At 33.6% G+C, this 26,628-nt stretch overlaps 2 protein-coding genes and 1 long non-coding RNA gene across 3 annotated transcripts; 2 read left to right on the plus strand and 1 right to left on the minus strand.

Annotated features, from left to right (window-relative positions):
• Positions 1-3,560: 3,560 nt before the first annotated feature.
• LOC118057144 (uncharacterized) lies at positions 3,561-4,956 on the plus strand. Its single transcript, XR_004688916.2, has 2 exons — positions 3,561-4,209; positions 4,357-4,956. It is a non-coding gene; the product is annotated as an uncharacterized lncRNA (long non-coding RNA).
• Positions 4,957-6,452: 1,496 nt separating this feature from the next.
• Positions 6,453-10,109, plus strand: LOC118057146 (phosphatidylinositol 4-kinase gamma 3). Its single transcript, XM_035069647.2, has 3 exons — positions 6,453-6,657; positions 7,190-8,846; positions 9,398-10,109. Exons 2-3 carry the CDS (start codon positions 7,470-7,472, stop codon positions 9,773-9,775), a joined length of 1,755 nt encoding a protein of 584 aa, XP_034925538.1. The 5' UTR covers positions 6,453-6,657; positions 7,190-7,469; the 3' UTR covers positions 9,776-10,109.
• A 1,341-nt stretch (positions 10,110-11,450) lies between these two features.
• On the minus strand, positions 11,451-15,760 carry LOC118057145 (probable pectinesterase/pectinesterase inhibitor 34). The gene is made up of 3 exons (XM_035069646.2): positions 14,243-15,760; positions 13,751-13,887; positions 11,451-12,407 (listed from the first exon to the last, which is right to left on the minus strand). Exons 1-3 carry the CDS (start codon positions 15,223-15,225, stop codon positions 11,710-11,712), a joined length of 1,818 nt encoding a protein of 605 aa, XP_034925537.1. The 5' UTR covers positions 15,226-15,760; the 3' UTR covers positions 11,451-11,709.
• Between the last annotated feature and the right edge of the window lie 10,868 nt (positions 15,761-26,628).

Consider the following 26,628-nt stretch of genomic DNA (forward strand, 5'->3'; position numbering starts at 1 on the left):
CCCAAATGTTTTGACAGCAAAGTTTTATCAAATATATAATTTCACCAACTATATCATATACATTGCAATAGAAGAAGTGTATCAACCACATCTTATATATATATACTAGCCTTGGTACCCGCGCTATGCCGCGGGTCATTTTTTTTTGTATAAAAATATAAAAAAAACAATAAAAATTTAAAAAATCTTAGATTTTTTTTGCAAGGCCATACCCAAGAATCTTGGGTTTGGCTGCAACGCCTGACCTAAAAGTAATATTTAGAATATTAATAATAAAATTACACTTACATGACCCAAGTTTAAGTGAGCCTAATTGCAACACCGGACTCAAAGAATTTTGGATGTGGGTCTGGCTATAAGGTCGTGTTATAAAAGTGTGATAATTAAATAAATTAATTAAAAAAAAACAAAGAAAAAAAATCAACAGAAAGGAAAAAACTAATGAAGAAAAAGAAAAAAAAAATGAATTAATTGGGTTAACCTTTTAAACCAGGTTATCCCGTAAAACCTGAGATTCGCGTAATGAAAGTTTGATAACTAAATAGAAAAAAAATAACGGGTTTACCCAGAATTAATTGGGTACATGTTATGAAAGTCTGATAATGAAATAGAAAAAATTTAATACCAACAAACTAAATCAAACAAAAAAAATTCATTAAAAAATAAAAAAAATAAAAAACGAAAAAAAATAAGACAATTAAATAATATAATATAATATAATAATAATATATTAATAATGAGTAAAGTGAGGCGTAAAAAAAAAAAAATCATTCACTTATGCTTAGGAATAATATAATATAATATAATAATAATATATTAATATAATATAATAATAATATAATGAGTGAGGTGAGGCGTAAAAAAAAAAAAAAAATCTTTCATTCATTTACCTAAAGTTAATTGGGTCAACCCATCAAACCAAGTTAACCCGTCAAGCCAGGATACATGTTATGAAAGTCTGATAATGAAATAGAACAAATTTAATACCAACAAACTAAATCAAACAAAAAAAATTCATTAAAAAAATAAAAAAAAATAAAAAACAAAAAAAAATAAGACAGTTAAATAATATAATATAATATAATAATAATATATTAATAATGAGTAAAGTGAGGCGTAAAAAAAAAAATTTCATTCACTTATGCTTAGGAATAATATAATATAATATAATAATAATATATTAATATAATATAATAATAATATAATGAGTAAAGTGAGGTGAGGCGTAAAAAAAAAAAAAAAAAAAAAATGAGGCGTAAAAAAAATAAAATTTCATGCACTTATGCTTAGGAATAATATAATATAATATAATAATAATATATTAATATAATATAATAATAATATAATGAGTAATAATAATATAATGAGTAAAGTGAGGTGAGGCGTAAAAAAAAAAAAAAAAAAAAATCTTTCATTCATTTATACACAGGAGGCGTGGGGAAAGCTACAGTACTTTCCCCACGCGTTTTAGAGTTCTACTAGCCTTGATACCCGCGCGATGCTGCGGGTGTTAAAGTGTGTAATATATTTTATTGCACATGTTATATAGGAATAGATAGCAGATTCATAAAGTTAGTTGTAAAAGTTAAGTGGAGATAGTTAAATGCAAGCATAACAAAAGTATTCAGAGGTAAATATTTTATGCTTTATATATATAGATAGATAATTGGACGCCAAGGTAAATGAAAGAAAAACACAAAAAAATCATGATTAGTATAGGATCATCGCTAAGTGAAGGAAAACACAGGGATAGAGAAAATCCCAATGACATGCACTTTCTAAAGAAACAATGTAAACATAGGGATGATTAAAAAAAAATTATGAAATTAAGTGTTGGCGAAAGATTAACTGGCTTGCAAGGTGAAGGAATGATATTAGACTAAAATGTTTGATATATCATAAGACATGATGATAGGGTAGGCTTAGCTAAAAACAAAACTCCTTGGTTCGGGAAAGAATGAAGATATAACAATAAAATATCAAGCAATTAAAAAAAGACATTATGTGTTGCTAAACATAGAAATACCATAACCATGATTAAGCATGCAAGGAAATACAAATGGATAAAGTAAATAAGAGAGAGGCACAAAATAAACCTGAGAAAATACTGATGATAAATAAAAGGAGCCCCTTCAAAAGAACTGAAAAACAAAGTTAAATTTTGATTAATATGTGTAAAGATAAAAATAAACAGACATAGGGTATAAGATCTGGAGAATCAGGCATGAAAGAACAAACAAAAATAAAAATAAAAGATGAGGCAACATATTTAAGTGAAAGAAATTAGTATCGCAACTCCATCAAATGCTCCAAAAAACACACAGAAAAAAAGGTAAGGAAACCAGAAAAAAATGGTATAAGCTTCTGCAATATATTAGAGAGGCTCTAACATAAGGTGGCTTTGAGGGAGGAGACTTGTATATATAATAATAGCATTTGTTTTTCAGTAAAGGAAGCTTGCTTTTTAATTTCATGTGAATTTGGAGTTCATTTTGTCTCATCTCATGAACTCCAATCAAGCAAAATGTATGGATGGTGAGAGCGGAAGACGCCAAGAGTGGCGAGGAACTGTAAAAAAGGAAAAACCAACGGAGTTGGAATTTTTTTTTTTACAATGTTATTAAAATTCAATTCAGGGCTTAAGATACAGGTTTGAAAATGTAATTGTTTTGGGATTTTTTTTTTTAAGTTAAAACTATTTTGTTTTGAAAATAATTATAAAAAATCAAATTATATCTTGCGAAGTTTTTTATTTATTCGACCATCCAACTTATTAATTGAATAAATTAAATTGCTTAGATTTTTGCATAATTTAATATAAAATTCGGTTTAAATAATTGAATGGTTAGATAATAATATAAATTATATTTTGATATCTCATTTAATAAATTTTATTATGTTTTGATTTATAATAATATGAATATATTCATGAGACTTTTTTTTGGTAGCTTCCACCTGTCAATATTACAATCATGCCATGTTTACCTAATGCTTTTCATTTTTTAAAAACGTATATGTTTGGCGTGTTGTTTTGAAATTCCAATCATGGAGGATTAGGATGAACATTGGAGGATTAGGATTTCATAATCCCAGGGTAAAGAAACATACCACTGTGATTAAGTCTATGTAATTTTGGAATAATTAAGATGAATTAAGTCGGGAGGATACGGGACCCTTATAATTCCTGTATTTGCGGGAATATCTCCTAACAACTATTATGAAGGATTGCACAGAAGGGCAAGCTGCGCCTCGCGCAAAGAGCTCTGGACACGTGTCTTGTATTCGTTGAGTTGGACCCACTTCACTTCAATCGAGAAAGTGATATTATTGAGACTGGTTGACACGTATATCATTTCTATTTACTTTTCCGGAATAAGTTTTTATTTATTTTTATTGTGCGAGCAGGGTCGTACACGTGTTGGTATTGTTTTCCAAGGTGATTCTCCATTTACCTCCCTCTTTTTAGCTTATCATCAGTAATAGCATTAAGATAAAAAAATATTAAAATTTAAGATTTAATAGTGACAAAAATATATTAGACAGTCAGAAAGGAAGGGACCTTTACCCAAGAACGAAAAAAAGAGAGAGAGAGAAAATGCAAAGGGAGGGACCCTTTGCCGGCATTGCTTGATATTTTCTCTGTGGGTTGACGCTGAAACGCTGCCGCTGCTTGATTGAGGACCATCTGGCGTTGCTTGCTTGCGTTCTCAACTGCTGCTTGTATTTCCCAGAAGGACGCGGCGTTTTCATTATTTCTAATTTATTCTTTGAGATTGCGCACCCTGCCCGCTCTCTCATATCCTTCACCCTCAATTTATCTTCACCTCCAGTAGTAAAACCTCTCCCTTTTCACTCTCTGACTTCAAAAGCAACCGAGAGAGCAAGATGACGTGTCTTTCAATTTTGGACGGAGAAGACGGGAGCTGTTGGTCTTTATGACAGACACGTGTTCCTTTGCTTCAAGAACCCTGATGCGTGGCTACCTCATGTTGAGGAAGATGATCTACCGAAACTCGTCTCCACCGTTTTGAAAACTCGCAAAGACGACATCACTGTCAAGGTAAGTTCATCTTCTTTTAAAGAGTTTTTTCTTTAATTATTTATTAATAATTTTGATTGATAGACGGAGGTGACGATCTGCGAAGGAGGAGAAGGAACCGAGTTTGAGAACGGAGATGTTTTGATATTTCCTGACATGATTAAATCCAAGTCAGTCAATTTTTTTTTCATTTCTCTTTAGAATTTAATTTTTATGAAGATTGAGATCGATATGTTATTACAGCTTTTTTCAAGTTTATTATTGTAGAAGACTTTGCAGTCTGCTTCTTCTGGAGCTTAAATTTTTTTTTTTTAAAGTATTCATGCATGATTTGCGTGGAAAAGCAAGAAGAGAAGAAGCTACCTGGCCACCTGGCCTGGGGGAGGTGCTTGTTGTTGTTGCTGGTCTGTCGTGAGGATGGTGGTCCACGGTGGAGCTGCTGGTGATCCACTGCAGCTACTGGAGAAGGCAGAAAAACAACGGTGGATGTTGATTGCTAGTGTGGCTTTTGGCTGGGGAAGAAGAGAGGTGACAATGTTGAAATATTATAAGAGAGCTGAGAGATGCATGATTTGCGTGGAAAAGCAAGAAGAGAAGAAGCTACCTGGCCTGCGGGAGGCGCTTGCTGCTGTTGCTGGTCTGTGGTGAGGATGGTGGTCCACGGTGAAGCTGCTAGTGATCCACTTCAGGCAGAAAAACAACGGTGAGGAAACAATGAAAACGGAAAAGCAATCATGTATGTATAATGATGCCAATGCCACATTTATTTAATGCACCACTAAGTCTTAGATTGCCAACTTGACTTTATTTAAATGAAACCGGAAAGCATTTAAGACATTGATATCATGATGTCGTTTTTTTTCAAACTTGTACAGTGATAATATATTTTGTGGGAAAGTGAGCAAGATATTCAACCACATGCAGAGATGAAATATATTTTGGCAGGAAAACCGTGGGGAAGCTACAGTCTTTTCCCCACGCGTTTTAGAGTTCTTTAATATATATATATATATATATATATATATAATTTGATTCTATTTTTTTTCGTTTACTTATGAAAAAAAAAACATCTAAACTCGAGAGATTTAATGTCTGTTTAATATTATAATAATTTTTATTTTTCAAAATATTTTTGGTATGAAATATAAAAGGCAACAAGTTTTATCCTAAATAGCACCGCCCTTTATCATTCTTGGTAACAAAAGTTCGTTGACCAAAACAAATGACTTCTCCGAAGATAACTAATAGTCATAACTCTGAGGTGGCAAGTTTTCATTGGGTAATCGACGTGTAAGCCGCATAACTTATACACTAGATGATGACTGTTTGTGTCAATCCGCTAAAACAATCTTGGACAACAAGTTGGATTCAAAGACACGTCAAGTTTAACGGTGTGGGTCCTTACTTACCTTCAATATCAGCCAGGCTCCAACGTTTGCCTAGTTAATTACCATAATAGCCTTCGTTATTGAGTAGAAAATTGTGCTCTTGAAACGTGTGGGGACGGGTAATTAAATACTCTACTCGATGGTTTGGTTTTGAAATCCACTAGCTTTGAATTACCTGTAAATTTCTTATAAGAAAAAAATAAATAAATGGAGATGGGTTTAGTATAATTATAATATCCAATTCAAAGATTGAGTTAAAATTATTTTTAAAAAAATAAAATTTTATTATTTTAAAATTTTATTTTAAATAATATTATTTTTATTAAAAAATAAATTTAAAGTAAAACATGTTTCAAACTAAAAAAGTTTATTAGAATATGATATCAATATATTAAAATAATATAAAAAAATAAAAATTAATTTTAAATATTTTTTTTTATAAAACACAACACTTATAAGTTGAAACAACTGAAAAAATTTGAAATTTTATTTAAATTCTTTATCCTAGAAGAGACTTAAAGAATGTAAGAATTTAATTAATCCTTAATCTCAATATTAATTGACTAATATGCAAACTAACTAAGATTTTTATAAATTTAAAATTTATTTATTTATATAATAAGTTTCTTATGATAGCACAAGCAAATCCTAAATTAATTTATTTATAAATTCATTTCACGGATGAGATATATTTAAAGTATTTTGCAGATAATAAAAAGTAAAATAACCTATAAACACAGGAAAAAAAAAAAACAATCAGAAGTATTTTATTGGCCGATTCATTTTCTTATTATCACCACTCCTAACTTAATTTTTTTTAGTTGGAATTAATCTCTTCAATCAAATCCTTTTTACCGACCATAATCCAAAATTAAAACCATCATGAATTCTAGGGGACAAATTCCAGCTAATCAAATTTAAAAAATAAAGTACAAATTAATTACATTTAATTTAAGACATTGACTCCGTTAACTTCCTTAAACTTTCGTCACAAGCCAACGTCTTCACTATAAATAACACATCTCCAAACATTGTTCACCTCTCTCTCTCTAGAAAGTTTCTGAAGAACGAAAGCACGGAGTGCAAATTAATTGGAAGGAAAAAGGGAGGATTTAATTTTCAAAATCAAGAGACGAGAAAATGACGCGAAAAAAATTCAAAAAAATTAAATCTCTACTTTTCTCCTTCCTCTAATCCTCGTCATTTCACCTTCGATTTCAGCTTCTTCAGGTAATAATTTTTTGAATTTCTTATTTGATTTTTGGATTTTTTTAATGAATTTCGATTCAATTTTTGTATGTTTATTAGGTTTTTTTTGGTTACTGAGAAAGTGTGAAGAAAATGAACGAATTAGGAATGGAAAATGAGTTCTGAACTGATCTTGTTATGTTATGATCGTGTTTTGAATTATCTGTTTGGTTACTGAGAAAATGCAAGTGAAATAAATTAAAGAAACTCGAATATTAAGATTTGAGAAATTTAACTAATTCATCCGCATTTGACTGTTTAGGTTATTAGGAAATTGAGAAAAGAAAGATTTTTTTTTTTTTGTTCTTTTGTTTAATATTTTATTTTGATTGCTAAGGTTATTCTTTGATTCATGATTCAAAAATTAGGAAATTGAGAAACTAAAGATTCATTTTATATATATATAGGATTTGATATTGCTATTTGAATGGAGCTAAGTAGTTAGGGTTTTTAGGATTTGATGAGGATATAAGATTTTTTAGTTTCTGATTGGAGATATTGTTGTTTCTTGCAGAGATACATTGGAGCGACTGGTGAAAGTTTTCATCTTTCATAGGAAAAGAATCCTGTGATAGGTCCACCCTATCAAAACCTTTAGCGTGAATACTTTTGGAGTGTTTCTTTGGGTTTTGATGCGTGTCTGCCCAGATTTTAGTGGAAACATGGGGGTTTTGGTTCTTGGATTTGCACTTGGTTTGGACGTTTTGAATGAATTTGGGATTTCTTATAGAATTTAGGATTTTGGTGCTTTATATTAGTGTACGAAGCCAGGATTTAGATTGATAAGATTAACAATGTCGATGGCTAGTGTAGCTCTTAGTCCTGTGCATGACGAGTCTTTAGATTCTCATCGCATTTTCCCTTGGCTGTGTGGTCTTTACTCTAGTGACTCTATTGTAATTTTTCTTGCTTTTGGGAGATCAATCATTCCATTTCGAGTTATGGAGTCAGATTCGATTGCTTCGGTGAAGTGGAGGATTCAAGCTTCCAAAGGTATTTTTGTGAAGAAGCAAAAATTGGTTTTTGAGGGGAGGGAGCTAGCACGGGGCAATTCTCAAGTGAGAGATTATGGTGTTGCAGATGGAAAAGTACTGCATTTGGTGGTCAGGCTTCCGAATCTCCAAGCTATAACAGTTGAGACTGTTTGTGGGAAAGTGTACAAGTTTCATGTTGATAGGGGTAGAAGTGTAGGCTGTGTTAAGAAGCATATAGCTAAGAGAGGGAAAGGTTTAGATCTTGTTGATCAAGAACTGGTATGTGATGGTGAGGAGCTTGAAGACCAGAGGCTCATTACTGATATTTGCATAAGTAATGATGCTGTGATTCACCTGCTCATTCGCAAATCAGCCAAAGTAAGGGGAAAACCTGTTGAGAAAGATTTTGAATTGTCTATTGAGGCATTGGATTTGAATGAGAAGAAAGCTGACTGTGTAGGAGAGCACCAACAGGGTGCTTTATCTATGGGATGTAGGGTTATAGAGAGGAAACCACTATTACGAGAATTCCTTTTGGAACCTCTAATTGTCAATTCCAAAATCCAACTGCCATTAGTTATCAGAGAGCTATTAAAGTCTACTTTCAATGGGTTGGATAGGGGCAATGAACCAATTCGATCTTCTGAGGGATCTGGGGGAGCTTATTTCATGCAAGATTCATCTGGTCAGAAATATGTTTCTATCTTTAAACCAATTGATGAGGAGCCAATGGCTGTAAATAATCCTCAGGGGCTACCCTTGTCAATTGATGGTGAGGGATTGAAGAAAGGCACAAGAGTAGGAGAAGGTGCACTGCGGGAAGTTGCAGCTTACATCTTGGATCATCCAAAGAGTGGACCACGCCCATTTTCTGGTGAGGAGAGAGGCTTTGCTGGGGTTCCACCCACAGCAATGGTCAAGTGCCTTCACAGAGGATTCAATCATCCCGATGGTTATGAATTTGATTCCAAGAATATCAAAATTGGTTCATTGCAGATGTTCATGGAGAATAATGGAAGTTGTGAAGATAGGGGCCCTAGTTCTTTCCCTGTTGCTGAGGTGCACAAAATCTCTGTGTTGGACATTAGATTGGCTAATGCAGATAGGCATGCTGGGAACATATTGGTCAGTAAAGATAGTGAACATGGCCAGATTGTGCTTATTCCAATTGATCATGGCTACTGCTTTCCTACAAATGTAAGTTTTACCTTTCTGCCTGTCTTGTTGTTTTTAACTGTTTCGTTCTGTTTTGCCACTTTATGTTATTGTTGTTGTGCGTTGGTGTTAATTCTGCTTCTCTTGATTTCTTATGTGCACTGTGCATTCTTAACAGCCTTCAGCTCTCGTTGATTTTGAGGGAACATATGCTTGTGATACTTTTCATGTTTTTTTTCTCATAAATTGTCTTCCTATGTAAATTCCTGCAGTTTCCATTTAACAATTTACTTGCACATCTACCTTTTTGTATCTTGTAACTCTTGTCGTCTTTAGCGCTTCTGACTGTTGAGGAATGAACTAGTTGCAAACTAAATTAATTTATCACTAGTGTTCCTCTATGACTTGCTTTTCAAATTCGGGCATCGCTTGGCCAAAGGGTTATTGATCAGTTTTTCTTTTTAAGAAAGATAAACTGGTTAGTTTGTCAGATGTACTGCCTGGCATGCTTTCCCCACTCTAATATCTCAACTTAATTGTTAGTGCTTTCAAGTTCATTTTTTATTTCTCAAATTTGCTTCATTTCACTGCAGTTTGAGGATTGCACATTTGACTGGCTTTACTGGCCTCAAGCTCAACAACCGTACTCTCATGACACTGTCGAGTACATCAAAGCTCTGGATGCTGAGCAGGATATTGCACTTCTCAGGTTTCACGGGTGGGATATGCCACCTGAGTGTGCTCGCACCCTCTGTATCTCCACAATGCTCCTGAAGAAAGGCGCAGAGAGAGGTCTTACTCCCTTTGCCATTGGAAGCATCATGTGTAGGGAAACAGTGAGGAAGGAATCTGTGATTGAGCAGATTGTGCAAGAAGCTCAGGATTCTGTTCTCCCAGGAAGCGGTGAGGCTACCTTCCTTGAAGCTGCATCACTAATCATGGATCGTCATCTTGATAAGCTGTCCTCGTGAGTCCGGAATATAACATGTAGATGTGTTACTTGTGTGCATTAGCTATCATGCCCATGCATGGAGTATGAATGATGGTGCATTAGCTATCATGCCCATGCATGGAGTATGAATGATGGTGCATTAGCTATCATGCCCATGCATGGAGTATGAATGATGGGACTTTATCCATATTTTACTGGTCTTTGGTTCTGCGCAATCCGGGACTGGTTGCCAGAACTTGCGGCCCCATCATGTTGTTCATGCACCTGATCTTGTGCAGCAACCCTCTCCTGCTGTGCCTGTACTTTACCCCCTCCATTGATTGAAAATAGCTCTCAACAATTCACCTTTAAAATGTGTTTTTATTTTTTTTTAATTTCATTTCACCTTTAAAATGTGTCGTATTGGGCTACGATCTCTTTCAGTAAATGGGTGGGTAGCAAAAAAATGGGTAGATTGTTCAATGATAATGGGCAACTTGACAGGATAAGACCATCCAATCACAGCTGGCCTGGCACAGCGTGCAGGTTTTTTGACTCAAAACAACATAAAGCCAAAAACCTACTCAGCACTCTTGCCGTGAATGCTATCTGTCCGGTCTTTTTCATCGCTGTCTACCTTTTTCAGAAGGTAGATATGAAAGCCGTATAGGAAAATCTCACTTCGATCGAGTGCATATAGGAGCGAAATCCAGAGATGAGTTAGGTTTCAAGCATTGAACAAAAATAAGAAAGAGAAAAAAGGTGAGAGAGTTCAAAGACTTGGAAGGTCTTCTGTTCTTTTGCATGTGAAACAAGATAACACGGCGGGTCATTGCAAGAACTAATGAAAGGGGAAAGTCTGAAGACTTGGAAAGTTACTGAATGACTTGATATGGTACAAGGAGGAGGTCATGGGTTGGGTAAGTAATTAATTTGAATAAATCAAAATGTGATGTCATTTTGGTTTTTTTTATAAGTTAAAGTGATTTTTGTTTTATTTTTTCTTAAAGTAATGCGTGGATTAACTTGTTTAATCATGTGAGTTAAAGTCGGGTCACAAAATCCAAATAGTGTCGTAAAGAAAGGCAAGAACAACAGGATGGTATCTCTCTTGAGAGAGTTAGGACAGGAAAGGCAAACAAGAATTAAAAAACAAAGGAAATGGGCCATCTCGCAAACTCAACTTGTCAAGGACAGTGTTAATGAGTCACCTGATTTTTGAACCCACCGGGATGATGATCATGCACCAGTCCACCACCCAGACCCCAGTGGTGTCGGTGGTAGGGCAGGTTTTGGGTTGGAACCTCTGTGCCTCGTCTTGCATGTGTACTTGGGCTTAGTCTTGATGACCAGAAGGCAATAATAATGTGAGTAGGTTTGCGCATTCATATTTGTCACCGCCACGGCGCCACCAGTAGATTCAATATATAGATCCTAGCCTAACGTCCTCCCAAGTGGTAAAAAGAGTAAAGGCACTGCCACCAACCCACCAGGCACAAGAAACCATTGTCGAAGGGTCAAATTATAAATCATTGATTATCTTGTTCTTGTCCCACGTATTTCCATTCATGCCTTCAGAAATTATGCCCTACCCCCGCCATGGTTAAGACTTGGAAACACGAGTTTACAATTCTGAAAATGTTGTCAGATTTAGAAAAAAGCAAAAGATTTACCTAGAAGAGAGAAAATAAAGGCCTGTAGAAAACTCCATGATCTTGAAAAGCTAGAAGAGAGAGAGCATTTAATCATTGACTTTCTATATAGCACTTATAACAACGAGTTACAACTGTAAAGGAAGGAACATTATAGGCTGTTGAAATGGTTATTACACTACGAGGGAAAAAAAAAGAAGAAAAAATAGAACAGAGAAACTAACACTTGCAGGAGTACAATTGCAATTAATTAGAGTAGAAAAGCCTATACCCATTTTATGGCAATTCAAAAACACTTGCATATATGATACAGAAATGTCATTTAAAGTGAGAGACCAGCTAAAAACGACACCCCGGTAGAAGGCAACCAAGATGATCCATAAATGAACTGTGCCACGGTGAATTTACTTGCCTCGATGGGCGATGTAACGACCCGGTACCCAGGCCAGTTAACCCTTTGCCCAACCGCCCCACCGGGTCCATAATTCATGTATTCACCATAGTATAATGTGTCGAGTGCAAATGTTGTGTTCCATTCTAGCCACCCTCTTGGATGAACATGATCGCCTATGTATGATAACATGTACACAGTTCTAGAGTAGAGCTTCCATGGACGGCCGAGAAATGTCGGGAAGCTGCCTTTCAACGGTGTGAGGTCCGACGTGGCAAGGATCCTGCAAGCGTGGATTGATATGCCTGTATTTTGATTAGGGTCCTTACGATTTTGGGCAGTGATGGTGTTTTTTTGGAAGGCCATTGGTTCCCTGGCGTATATGCTACAGTTCTGAAACACAACTGCAGCATTGCCAAAGATGAAATCTACAGTTCCATAGATGTCACATTCCCTGAAGAATTGGCGATTTGAATGCACATAAAGGGTGTCTTGGTAGCCAATGATGTTGCACCTGTAGACCACAGCATGGTCTGCACCGATTCGAAGAGCCACTGCTTGATGCTTGGTTGGACCCGCCCAGTTCTCAAATGTCATGTCTCGAGCAATAAAACCAGCTCCTGTTGCAGCTGTAGAGTTGAAACAGACAAGGAATAATAAGATAAACCAGCATATCTTAAGAAGAAGAAAATGGCGAAACCACTGTGTGATTACTCGTTGCTTTCATTATCTAATGATCAAAGATTGATACATTCAATGCCACTGCCAAGAGCATACCTATTAATCATGTGATGCTCATGGCCCACCACCAATAATATGACACTACTCTTGCCTTTAAATTGTTTCCATCAGTTGAATTTGGTCAATATTATGCATGAGGAGCTATTAATATTTAAAATAAACAGAGAGTCGTGTCCATGATTTTGCAGCTGGAATGAACCGTCAAGTTCTGGTTTTTTTTTCAAGAAAAAACAAATATTGAACTATTAGACTGCTAAAAATCAACTTTCGAAGTGAAAAAGCTCCAGCTCAATATCACAGGTAAAACTTCCAATCAAATTAAAGCTTCTTTGTCCATTGCTCTGTACTTCTGTTAATCCATGTAAATTCCACTAATTTCATCTATAGTATAAAATTAATGGTCCACACATGCAAATGGACCCACTGAAAGGCAAGTGCTAGACAGAATTATTAAACTCGATCCGATCCAACAGGTCAATCTATTATTTGGGAATTTATTCCAATCTCATATCGAGTCAAATGGGAGTTCACTGATCATGACCAAATTAGATCCGGTTTGATTTTAAAAAAAACCTTTGATTATCCATATCAATTCGGTTTGACCTGAATCTTGAACTGGGTTAAAGGTCGGACCAGGTGTAACAAGGTTTAACATAAACGAGTTGCAAGGATGTGTATAGCCGAGGCAATAGCAAAAGATGAACCTAATTGTAGAAGATTAAAACTTATTTCTCCAAGGTAAATATTCTGGCTAGAAAGATCACATCGGATGCTCTAGCAGTAAAAGAAACTAGAATTAACAAATAAAGAAAGATAGATGAACTTTTATCCTCTTTTTTTTTTTTCTCGGCAAAAGAACTTACCACTGGTGTTGATGTCACAAAAGCTTAAAAAAAGGCCAATTTCTTTTACTTTATCATCTGATAAAAAATGGAATAAAAAGGACTCTGATCTGCAAGCATTGTCAAGAGTATAATAAAAAAGGGGCTTTGACGTGCCACTTGGACAACTAGTTTATGACCCACAGCAATTCTTTTCAGCTAAAAGCCAAGAGGTAAATGCAAGCCCCAAGTAAACACAAAAAGCATCCAAACTGTGTTTCACATGAAAAAACGCGTTTCAACATAATACTTGGTGCAAACCTTTTCACGTGAAACGCGGTTTGCACCGCAGGGGCTAATTTAAAACAATACCAGATTAAAAGAGAAGGTAATTAGAAAAGAGGATTTACCAAACGATGCTGTATGGAATGTGGTAAGGTTGTTAAAAACACTTTTGCCTCCTGAGATTATAGTCTTTCCCTTCCCATCTCCGATGAACATTAAATTCCATTTCTTCCTCCCGACTTTCAAGTTATTCTCTTCGTACCTGAGAAAAAAAAAAAAAAAAAAAAAAAAAAAACTTTTCACATCCTACTCAGTAGATTAAGGTTTCAATTATCAGATCATTTCTCTAACATTATGAAAAAATGCATGAACTCATTTCTATGAAAAAGAAAAATCATGAAAAGGGCAAACACTCATCAATGATATTTTTTCACATAATCATAGCTTCATGCATGATTGCGGATTTGTTTTTTAAAAAAGAACAAAAGGTCAGTTCCTCCAAAATTGTAGGGGTATTTATGTCCTTCACTCATAAAAAAACAACGGTAAAAAATAAGAATACGAACCAAAAGCCCAGGAACTTTCGAAAAGTGGTTAATTTTTTTACCGAACTTTACCTTCCAGCCCTCACGTAAATTACAGTTCGCCGAGTACTATACTCGGGCGCCTTTTTTATCGCCTCGGCTATTGTCTTGCACGTTCCATTTCCATCTCCCGACACGATAATATCGGCATGTATCGCCGGTACTGGCACATCCAGTAATTTCCTGTCTCTCCTCCCTAACCATCTCGGGAAATTCTCCTCATACGATATGTCTTCATTCTCCGTCAGTAGTCTCCTCTTGTTCTGTACCGGCACTCCTGAGAAGTCGTCTCCATTTGCCGATGAGAATATTGCCAAACAATTACTGACCAGCTCCGTCAAATCCTTCAACCTCTCCGTCATCTGATTCTTGATAGCTCCGTTAACTCCATCGAATCCCTCCGAGCATGTGTCCTGGTTCGTCAACGCCGCGCTCAGCCACGTGACTACATCTGCCGGCGATCCGCCACCAGTTCCCCCGCCGCGGGATGGTGAGACGGTGGAAAGAGAGCGAGAGAGAGCGTCTATGGAGTCATCCAGTAGCTCGAGGCAATCATCAAATGCTGACCGTACACGTGTCTCCATATTGACATAGGAGATTGCCGAGGATAGGTACAGGGCTTTGCTGAAGTGTTGCAGAGTCATGTTGAAGGAAATGTGAACCAAGTCTGACTCGGACGCACTGACTGAGCCGGGGAAGTCGAGGAGCGAGCTGACGCAGAGATTAGGGAAGCGAGTTTTGCTGCAGGTCTTGGAGATGGCCTGGGTCGGTTTCCGGTGAGTAAGACTGCTCGGGTGGGGCTGACCCGATGCCGTGGTCCGAAACCCGAGGAGGAGCGCGGCCGAGACGGCCGAAGCAGCGATCAATGCGATGGAGAAGATGGCAAGGAAGATGATTCTCTTTTTCCTCGTTGGGGAAACCCGTGACGTGGCAAGTTGTGGCTCGTTCATGTTAAATGAAGTACCGGATCCTTCTCCCGGATCGGATTCTGTTGGCCCGAGCCTCCCATAACCCATTTTAGCTCACTAAAATCTATACAGCAAGGCAAAGCGAGCGGGCGCCTAGCTAGAAACACGAGAGGGAATGTGAAAGTCTTTTTATGAACAAAGATACACCAAGGACTCTTTTGCAAGAACTAAAACTTCGAGGTCTAATCTACGCACAAACACAAGATTACATGTATCTATTATACAGAGTAACGCGGGGTTTTCTTAAGAAGAAGAGAAGTGGGATTTGCTTAAAGGAAAAATGGAGGTGTCAAACATGGAGGAATGTGTGTTTTATGCATAGGAAGATGGGTTTCGTGAGTCCATAAATATAGCAGAGCAAGGAGGTGGGGAGAGAGAGAGAGGTTGGTGTGGAGTCTATGTCTAAGGAATTAGCTGGCTTCTACTTTCCACTTCTCACTTCTTGCCCATTGTTTGTGTTCTAGAGAGTGTGTTTGTGCTTTTTAGCAAGTCATACAGGGCTCCTTTTTTTGCTTCTTGTTTCCTTTTTTTTTCTATTTTGTTTGCTTGCTATCTTTTCATTTTGTTTATTCATGAGGATTAGGGAGAGAAGGGGCGATCCAAGGTGGGTTTGGATCGTTGATGCCATTAGAGAGGAGATTAGATCCTTAACCTTTAAGATTGAGAGATCCCTTCTCTACAATTTTATACTATTTTTCCTGTTTTTTTAAGAATCTGTATTTCAAGGAACAAAAGACACGTACATTGAGCTTTCTTACATGCGTGGAATCCATGTAGTGAACAAGACAACTTGAGTGATTATGTGTCTTCTTGGGAATTTTGCAATATTTAACGGTAAAGTTTGAAGTATCCTTCTCTTGAGTCCAATCCCATGACGCTCACCTTCTTTAATGTCAAAAAGAAAAATCATTTGTAGTCCCTCTAGTTATTAGATTTGGTTGGATCAAACCTCTGCTTTAAATTAAGTTAGACCACTCTCTTTGTTTCGTCCAAAACTCAATACAAATTGAGCACTTGGACCGATTCCATGGATTATAACATAATCAAATGAAGAGATTCAAACCACCATCTCGAGAATAATGTTCTAAGATTCTCTCTTAAATAAAAGTTATTTCAATTTAAATTCATGTAAATCCACAACTATATTGTTTTAAATTGTTAATTTAATTATAAAAAGGACATGAAAAAATTCAAATTCATGATCAATTGACCAAAGAGACTTTGTGATGTAAATAGAAACTAAAAACAACAACAAACAAAGAACACCAAGTTTTGATGAGAGAAAGAAGCTCTAACAAGTTTTCTCTTTATAAATAATAATACATAAGTATACCTCATTCATAGATTTACAAAGCCTTAAATGAAATAAAATCTTAAATATGACAGAAATTCTACTTCAACTAGAAAACAAAAAAAAATCCAAAATTATAAAGGAAAGAAGCATAAAGTTTGGGAGGAAAAATTCGGAAATAACAAGGAAAATTACAAAAACTACAAAATTAGAGGTTTTAACAGATTTTTGATATCTAAATATCCGACAATTTGTGTAGCAATGTTGTGGCTACTATAGAAAAAATAGCCTTTGAAAATTTTTGTAAAAATTTTAGCGTGATCCAAGAGTTAGATAAAAAATTGTGATCTTTTTGAGCTATTATTTTAGCTTAACGACAACCAGATCTCCTTTTAAATCTAGACATATCTCATCAATCTATAAATACACATGTTAAGTCTTTTATATAATCTACCTATGACAAATTTCTTTTAATAGTGACAAACCTCACACTTGACTGCACAAAATTATTTGTTATCGCAAGCCCGACTTCATCACTTCAATACTATTTTAAAATATCATCTCAGCTCAGGATTTAAGCCGCCGAGAAGGTTTTATACTAGCCCTCTGACACCTTTAATTAGAAATGAAGGGGTTGGTTTGATGTTATTTAAAATATAGAGGTTTTATGACAAAGGAAATAAATTAGAGGGACCATAAATGTTTCCTATACTTTCATTGATGCTTTAGCTTTGGTCAGTCTGAGTTCAGTGGATGCGAGACTTAAAAAACAGAGTAGTGTGTGACGAACATGCAAGTCGTTACATATAGTGCGAAATATATGATCACTTCATAGAATTAATTAACAATCTAATCTAATGTTAATAAAATTAAGGTAAAGCAGCCTACTAATCTTTCTTTTTAAGCTATCATAAGAATTTGCGTTACCTTTTAGATAGTGGCTTGTTTGGACAATTTTTTTTTCAAAATATTTTTTTATTTAAAAATATATTAAAATAATATTTTTTTTAAAAAAAAATTATTTTTAATATCGTACATTAAAATGATTTAGAAATATTAAAAAATATTACATTTAAAAAAATTTAAATTTTTTTAAAACATAAAAATTAACAGCATCTTAGTATTATAGTCGGGTGAAAAGGCATATTTTCCACTAACAATAATGTGGGAACACTTTTATTTTTTTTTAGTATTCATCATAGTATTACGTCATATGTACATCATAACATAAGGTTTTTTTCAATTAAAAAATATAAATTATTTTCGAATATATTTCTTTTTTCAATTATGGGGTCTTTGTTTCCGCAATTACATGTACTGTTTGTACTATCAAGTAACAACTGGAATTTTGGACGTAGACTGACAGCTTCCAATTTTGAAAAAAATACAGTGATTTATAATTATCATAAGATTTCATTTCCGTTTTATCTTTTAATTTTTTTATTTTAATTCAAGATTTCCCTTTTATTTTATCCGTATTAATTTAGTGATTTGATTTGGTGTATTAAACCATGTTTATTTTTTATTTTAAATTTTTTTAAAAAAAAATTAAAATTATTTTATTATTTTATTTTAAATTAATATTTTTTTAATGTTTTTAAATTATTTTAATATATTAATATTAAAAATAATTTTTAAAAAATAAAAAATATTAGTTTAATATATTTTAAATAAAATATTTTTAAGAAAATAATCAACCACACTCGAACGAGGCCGTGTAATTCTTCAGCAGTGAGGAAGTGAGAAAAAGGTACATAGTGACAAAAAATTGTGTGGGAGCATCAGCTATGACGCTGGCTAGCTAGACCTATATGTCTTCGTCCAAAATTGAGAGCCCGTTTTTTCTTCTGCATTCAGTGCAACTCAATAATACTATATGTTCATGAAATGGATTTTAACCTTACGAACTCATGAATTTTTTAAATCATTAATCTGATATATTTTTAAATAAAATATTATTTAAAAAAAAACTCTACATCATTATCTCATTACTTCTCTAATGAAAATTATGATAGAATAGTATTTCAAATAATTATCTTTATACTTAAATAAATATTGCTAAACATGTATAAAAATAATTGCTTAGAATCTCATTATAATATAGAATTTGTAAATACATTTAATTTAAGAAGATGGTATAAGTATTTTTTATTTAAAAATATATTAAAATAATTTTTTTTAGATTTTATTTTTTTTAATATCAATATATAAAATTTATATAAAAAAAACTAGAAACATATTAAATAAACTTAATATTTTTTAAAATAAAATGTACTTTAAAAAAAAAAAAAAAACGAGCAGAACACTCCCGACCACCCAAATATCTCACATCTAGGAATGAGGGAGGCAGGATCAAATCATGGACATGTAATTAGTCAAAACAATCAATCAATTATTCAGTGCCGCTTAATTGACTTGCAAGAAATTTTAATGACTGTGGATTAATTGCAGCCATCGTACAATCATTTTCACAATAGCTTCAACTATATTAAATTAACGCGTTAATTAATTAAAAAATGGAAGCACCAAACCAGCAACAAAACTGGCTACAGGAATTAATTTAATCATATGGTATTTATTCATGCAGGGGGAGGGACCAGGAGCTGCATTCTGTGTGCCTTAAGCTAGCTTCTGTCATGAGGGGCAGCAAGCTAAGGACAATTATTGCATGCCCAAAAACATATCAAAGAGCGTTAATTCGTTTCTGAAATTAAAAAAATTATACCAATATATAATCATATATTTTTTATTAAAAAAATGCTCACAAGAACGTAACTAATATTTCAGAGCAATGAAGCGCGCGAAACATAACTAACGTTAACTAATTGTAGAAATCGTCAAGTCTTTTTCGCTTGGTAAGAAAGAAACTATAATGATCCCACTAATTAGCAAACAATCATAAAAAAAATTTATATAATTGATAGCTAATTAAAGTCATAAAGAGTTTTTAGTTAGATTAGTGTGTTACATTATTACTGAATTTTTAAGTCAAAATTATCATCAATTTGATTTCTAACCATAAATAATCATGTGTTTTCTTAACCTATTAATAATGTGGGGTGAGTTTTACTAGCCATGCATGTTTCCCACCTCGATATCTTGGTTTTTATTTTTAATTTATAACCATGAATATTCAAATTAGTTTGAATTTAAAATTATAAAAAAAATAAAGTTTTTAATCTTAAATTTTTACCACTCGTCACCGGATGATTAATTTGAGGATAAACAATTATTTTACATTGTTGTTGCTAGCCGATAATATTTTCACTTTTAACGTAGAATTCGTTATGTTACACTTCTTTGTCATTGATTATATTATGTAGTGAAGCAACTTTTCAAGAGCTAGAGCTGGACATATATAATTGTCTTAAATAATTTTCAACAGATAATTAAGATGGGCCCCCTGAAATCCACCGACAAAATTCGGTGTCGATTCATAAAGACAAGAAACTATTTCAGCATGTAGTTGACGAAAGGTGTAAATTTAATGACATTGAATGTGTAATGTTTCTTGCTGCTGCAATATTCAATGTTGGATTTTTTAATTGAGAATCAAATTATAATCTATTGACTTTGATATATTTTCTTTATCGGGGGATTGAAGGGAATATTATATATTGTTTTTTTAAATGTTGTAAGCAACATCTATATATTTGATACATGAGAATAAAAGATGCTATTTATCCAAACTACCGTTGAGGTGATTGGGACAAGAAATTATGGTGAGACGGTGGTTAAAGGCAACAACACATGGAGGACGAAATTTTTCATAAATGTTCTAATAAGTATTCATTTTCTTAAAGGTGCAATTTAGTCCTTTAAAAATGGCCTATTTGACATCAGTAATTGATTGGGGCAATTTGATAAATAATTTATCGACTTTAGCTTCAATCGACCAGGGTGTGTTTGTTTTAGCTTTTGTGATTGAGGTTGTGGTTGGGTACAATCCAATTATGCACAAAACTCAACCACAAAAGCTATTTTTTCTTGTTTTTTATAGTTTTTTTAGTGGGTCCCACACCCAAACTCAACCTCAATCTTTAAAACAAACACACACCAAGTCAGAACTGCAGAGGAAAGGGCACTTTTTACCGCAAACATAGGGAGAAAAGGGTCATTTTCCAAATTAAGACCATGCAAGAATTTGAGCACCTTGATCATGTATATATTTTAATTTGAAGAATCAAACATTTTTAAGCTAATCTCTATAAACTCTAGCTGATCCTTAAGCAGCTTTTTTACACTTATAAAATTATGTACCCAACGTATATACTGGTGCTAAAGTTCATCTTTTAAAGCTTTTCTGCTGTGTTGCTGTGTTTGATACTGTAGTAAACAGTATTAAATTATATTAAAAAATCATTAATTTGATGCTTTTCAAACTAGATATGCTTTTAAAATGCACTTTGAAACTAAAAAACAAGCGTCTCTAATTATATATATTAAAAAAAATTAAAAAAGAGAGCATTTTACAGAAAATATTATTATTTCATGATGGATGGATCGGTTGTCAAGATCATCTAGTGGGATTTCTACAGTGTTCATGTTGAAGCTAACACAGCACGATATTCTTGTAATGTTACAGCGAATCTTCTTCAAGATACTTGAACCAGTTATGTTGAAAGACTGCTGCATTTCCCATGATAGAGCAGAAAATAGACAAATGATGGTGTAGAAAACAACAATATTCAGGAGGAGGCAGCCATCGATTTCTGTCTTCTTGCACAAGAAATGCTACGAAGCTGTTCTTGTAGAGGTTTTTCTGCACACAAGAACGAAGAAGAGAAGTCGACGGATGATAAAAAGAACAAAAGAGACAGGGCACATGGACACAAAAGGACGGCGACGACAGCAACTCATAATTTAATAAGCATGTGCCACTGCGCCTCCTACCACGGTGGTGGGGAACACGAAGCAAATATCCAGAACTTATCACATGATTTGTTGCTTGATTTGCTTCGATCGTCCATGAATATATCACCATCTTGTTTCCGAATGATCAAGACATTATGATTTTTAAGGTAAAACATATCGTATTTAGAGTATTGAAAGTTATATCCATGGAGGTTGACGACGATATATCAGTATCCCATATCCGGCCTTCCCAAATGGAGGGCCTGGAGAATTTAAAGAATTTATAAATCTTTTTTTATATATATAAATTCATGAATAATTTATAATATTCACCATTTATTATGAGGTCAAAGTCATCAATAATTGGGCTGAATCAGATCCATAATACAGCAACAGGCTAGCTCCATAGATATGACCTCCTTGACGATGGCCCCCGAAGTTGATTTTTATTATATATTGACGATTTAGAGATTAGTTTAATAATTTGGTAAAATTATTTGTTATGGATACTCAGAAATTAGATTTTACTTTCATTTTGAACAAAATACGTACATATCCTTTTTTATGACGCTGATATTTGAAGGGAATTCTTTAAATATAAAAAGTCTTGTTCGATTTGTAGTAAAGTTCATCAATCTATAACTCAATCATCATAGTAAAAATCAATAAAATCTTATCAAACCTTATTAATTTTTTAAAATTTATTTTAAAATAATATTATTTTTAATTTTTAATTTTATAAAATAAAAGCATTGAGTTGATCCGGATCAACTCACCTGACTCATTACTTATCTTGAATCGACCCAAATCAGGTTAAAAAAAACTATGGGTTTTTAGATGACCATGGCAATTAGAATGCCAATCTTTTTTAATGCAATTTTCCAAGTCCAAGATTGTCATTGGATCTTTGATAGATAGATATTGTAGGTCCAAAAGCACTGTTCTGAGGATAATTAATTCAATTAAAAACCAGTCAAATCAATTTAGTAGTGGCCAATTCTTTCATTGCTTGTTACAAGCCTTTAAAAGTTTTCAAATTATCATTGTCATCCACAGAGAAGGAAAGAAAGAAACAATCGCCCTCAATTATTAGGATGGTTTTTGTATTTTATTACAAAGTGTTTTTTTTAAAAAATATATTTAAATATTTTTTATATAATTATATCAAATTTATCTAAAAATACAAAAAAAATACTCATTTGATAAATTTTTTTTCATGTGAAATACAATTTTAAAATACATAGAAACACAATTTCATAGGAAAAAACAAATAGGCTTTGTTTATCGTATAAAGTGTTCATTGATTGAACTTGCCGACACCATACTTAATTTCCATATTATCCTTGGAAAATTATTCCATATAGATAAATTACATTTAATTATTACACATATCCATGTTTTAAAATTTAACCTGATTTTATGATTTAAGTGATTCAAGTTTAGATTAGGTTAGATTTCAGCAAAAATAAAGGAAAAATTAATTTAGTATGACTCAATTAAAAATTCAAGTGACTCGTAACTGGATTACCCTTGTATAAACCTAGTCAGAACCAATTGATTTTCTTCTTTGTTTCTTTAATTTTTTTTTTCAAAATAAATTTATTTTTATTTTTATATAAATAAAAGAAAGACAATTAAACTAACCCGAGTAAACTTTTTAGACTCATAATTCAAAACTTATCCTAAATCTTGATACTAGATCAATTTAAAAACCATGGTTTAAGTACATCATCTATGAGAGTGGTTTAAAAAACCATGGTTAAAGTACATCATAATTAATTAGTAAGAAAGGAAAAAAAAATACGAGTTATAGTCATGCTTACCCCACGGAGAGGGCATATAGTAGGAAAGCCAGCACGCTCGGGGACAGATTCCGAGCAAGTGTTATGCACCAAGAAACAAATTATGAGTAAGTGGTGGTTCGTGCACCCGTATAAAATATGTACCAACCTACTCGTCTAAAGCAGCCTAACTTACTTGCTTTTTTTAAAAAAAAAAAATTATATTTCAAAAAAAAAAATAAAATATATATATAATATATATATATATAAATATATATTTTAACATTTCACCATATCAAAAACACAAAAAGCGGAAAACACAGCACTGCCAACCACACCGACAAAGACATACCTTTTTCCATTATAGACAAGTCAATATTTCCATGACATAAAATGTTTATGGAAAGAGACGCAGTTATTAGAGGGCCCTTGAGAATTGGTTAGACTGTCACACAATTCAATTTGTGAGCACAAGTGTGCTATCTAATTTGAAGATAATTAGGGAGAGCCTTTGAGAGTATGTTTATGTTTATTTTTTAAAGTAATGTTTATTTAGAAATATAATAAAATAATATTTTTTTATTTTTAAATTATTTTTTTTTTATATTAGCACATCAAAATAATCTAAAAACACCAAAAAAATATTAATTTGATATAAATAAAAAAAATAAAATATTTTTTATTTTACTCAGAAATGTAATTAATTTTTTTTTTATTTTTTATAAATTATTTTTGATATCATTGTATTAAAATTATCTAAAAATACCAAAAAAATATTAGTTTAAAGTAAATAAAAATAAAAAAAAATTAAATTTTTTTGTAAAATATTAAAAAAAAAAAAAACCGTATAAGGTTCACATATAGTTAAGAAGCAACAGGTTAAATCAATGGAGGGGATGGAGGTTAAGACTTCTTCGAGTGTTGTTGGTTTAACAGACACGAATGCATGTGAAAATTATTGATTGGACTGCTTTCTATGACTCCAAGATTACGACTTTTTATCTCTGGTAGAATTTTCTCTTCTAGGGTTCATTTGTAGTGATGCCATGAAAGCAAATGATTTCATTACATTTCCAGATGTAATTTTTATTATAATTAATGTACAGATGAAACTACTTTAAGTGAATTTAATTATTTATGTTGTTATTAAATCATGTCCAGTTTAGCTAGTCAATTTGATGATCCGTTGATTTAAAAGAGTGTTTGAGATAACGATAAAGATCAAATACAATTCAAAAAAAATATAAAAAATCAAAGTTATATAAAACAGTGATTACATAGCCTTTTTCAAACATGCACTAAAACCTAACTAGTTTTATATTAAATCAAGTAAAAATTGACCATACATGTCAACTCGAGATGTTAGTTCATTATTCGATTAAAAATCTTGAAACAACTTGTTTGTATTAACCAAGGTGTTGGTCTTTAGAGGGTTGATAGTTTCAAAATTTGGCCTAGAGGATTGATCCGAAGTTGTAACCGGGCCGGGTTTGTGAAAAAATAAAAAAAAGTTCAAAACCCAGCTAATTAGGTTGACTCGACAGGTTGATTCGGTGGCCCGATGGGCTCGATCAAAACTCAGTTGCAATCCATTAACTTTTTTCTAAAACCATAGTTTTGAAATCCGGCCCGGCCTGGTAGGTCGATCAGGGTTTGGGGCCTGGTCTAAGCAAAATACAGCTTGGGAATTGGCCTAGTGAGACCCAGCCGACCTAGTGGGTCGTCCGCAACCTAGTTGAGACCTAGCATTATTATATATATATATATAAACGAAAAGACAATGTTTTTTGCCTAAACACTCAATTTAATTGAATGTTATTATCTCTCTCTGATTGAATGTCATTGTCTCTTTCTGTCTCGAACCCAAAATCTTTATGGATCTCGATCTTTGCTAGTTGCTTAAACTTTTTCTCTCCCAAAAGCTCACAAGAAGAAAGCATATGGCGATGATATCTATTCAAAATTTGGTCAAAGAAAGAAAATATCCTTTCATCTTTGCTCTTGCTATCTTACTCGTTTCCGCCAGTATCTTCTTCTTATACTCAAACAATTTTCAATCTCTCAAATTCTCTCTCGGAGATCTCCAAAAATCTAACCCCACTACCTCAAAACCTTCTCAAAAAAATCCAAATCCAGGTGTTTGGTGCCTTTTCCTAATAGGTATAAAGGGTCAGTTCAGCGACCGAAAAGCAGGGATATGGTGAGATTATTTTGATTAATTCTTTTGGTAAGATTTTGGTTTTAGTTAGTTTTCTTCCTTTTTATTTCAAGTTTTAATTGTTGTGCAAAATTTGAAAGCTTAATTTTAAGTGGAGGATTGAGGATAACAAAAGAGCGTATTCTGTTGGATGGTTCACTTGAGAATCCATTTGAGTTCATCCAGGTCTAAATTGCTAATGTGAAATCTAAATTTGCCACTACAATTTCTGACGCAAGTGAGATTAAAGTGGAGGGAATAATGAAAGACAGGAAGCCCTACCTCACCAAGGTAGGTTCATTTGATATTGATGTAAGCATGGAAGGTAGCCTTATACTTTGCAGTTAGGTTGATCAACCAAGTATGATTGGCAGTGTGGGGAATATCCTTGGCGAGGAGAATGTAAATGTGAGTTTCATGAGCGTTGGTAGGATCGCTCCACGAAGATAGACAGTAATGACCATTGGTGTGGATGAGGAACCTAGTAAGGAAGTGTTAAAAAGGATTAGGGAGATACCAGCAGTTGAAGAATTTGTGTTTCTTAAGTTGTAGGGCGCACAATTCCATCATTCTTGAATCCTTTTTTTTTTTTGTTGACCTGGGTCAATCCATCTGACCCGTGACTCGATCATTATACTAGATCGACCACCGAATCGAGTTTAAAAACTATGTCTAAAACAACATCATTTTAATTTATAAAAAAAAATAGAATTGAACTAGGTGTCCCAGTCAAAATCCAAGACCCGGGACTTGGGCTGGGTTTGTGAAAAATAAGTAAAGTTCAAAATCCGGCTAACTAGGCTGACCCAACAGGTTGACCTAATTGAATCTGATCTAAAACTTGATTGCAACCTGTTGATTTTTTTTTAAAACAGTGTCGTTTTGATTTATAAAAAAATTAGAATTGATAAGGGCCTTGAAAAGCAGTGAAGAGAGACGAAAGCTTGATAACTTAAAACTCGTTTGAAGCAGATCATCAAGTGATTTTGGTAGGGCATCCTTCTGTTCCTGTCGTGTATGACCTTCCAAATCATTGAAGTGAAGATTTACATTTCGCTGGCCCATCATGGCGGCAGGCTAGCTTTCAGGTGACCAATCTCATCGCTGATCAGAATTTCCAGACCTGATGATTTTACCAAGGGGACGGTGCTGCTTTCTACCGTGAGTTCCATTCTTTGACCTAATTATTAACGTAGCAAACAAAGCGATCTGTGCCGCTGTCCCCTTTGTCTTCGTAGTAGGGCAGCTCAAGATTCTCAGTCATCTGGGTTTGGGCGGCAATCATCCATAAAGTTAGAAGAAAAAAGAAGGGAAATTGCCAGGAGACA

The sequence above is a fragment of the Populus alba genome, chromosome 15, assembly GCF_005239225.2.
Source record: "Populus alba chromosome 15, ASM523922v2, whole genome shotgun sequence".
In the NCBI taxonomy this organism is placed as follows: domain Eukaryota; kingdom Viridiplantae; phylum Streptophyta; class Magnoliopsida; order Malpighiales; family Salicaceae; genus Populus; species Populus alba.

Coding starts and splice junctions, on each gene's coding strand:
- LOC118057146 (XM_035069647.2), top strand. CDS start 7,470: ATGTCGATGGCTAGTGTAGCTCTTAGTCCTGTGCATGACGAGTCTTTA. Junction 8,847..9,397: donor GCTACTGCTTTCCTACAAAT/GTAAGTTTTACC, acceptor ATTTCACTGCAG/TTTGAGGATTGCACATTTGA.
- LOC118057145 (XM_035069646.2), bottom strand. CDS start 15,225: ATGGGTTATGGGAGGCTCGGGCCAACAGAATCCGATCCGGGAGAAGGA. Junction 13,888..14,242: donor ATTTACGTGAGGGCTGGAAG/GTAAAGTTCGGT, acceptor TTTTTTTCTCAG/GTACGAAGAGAATAACTTGA. Junction 12,408..13,750: donor ATTCCATACAGCATCGTTTG/GTAAATCCTCTT, acceptor TCAACTCTACAG/CTGCAACAGGAGCTGGTTTT.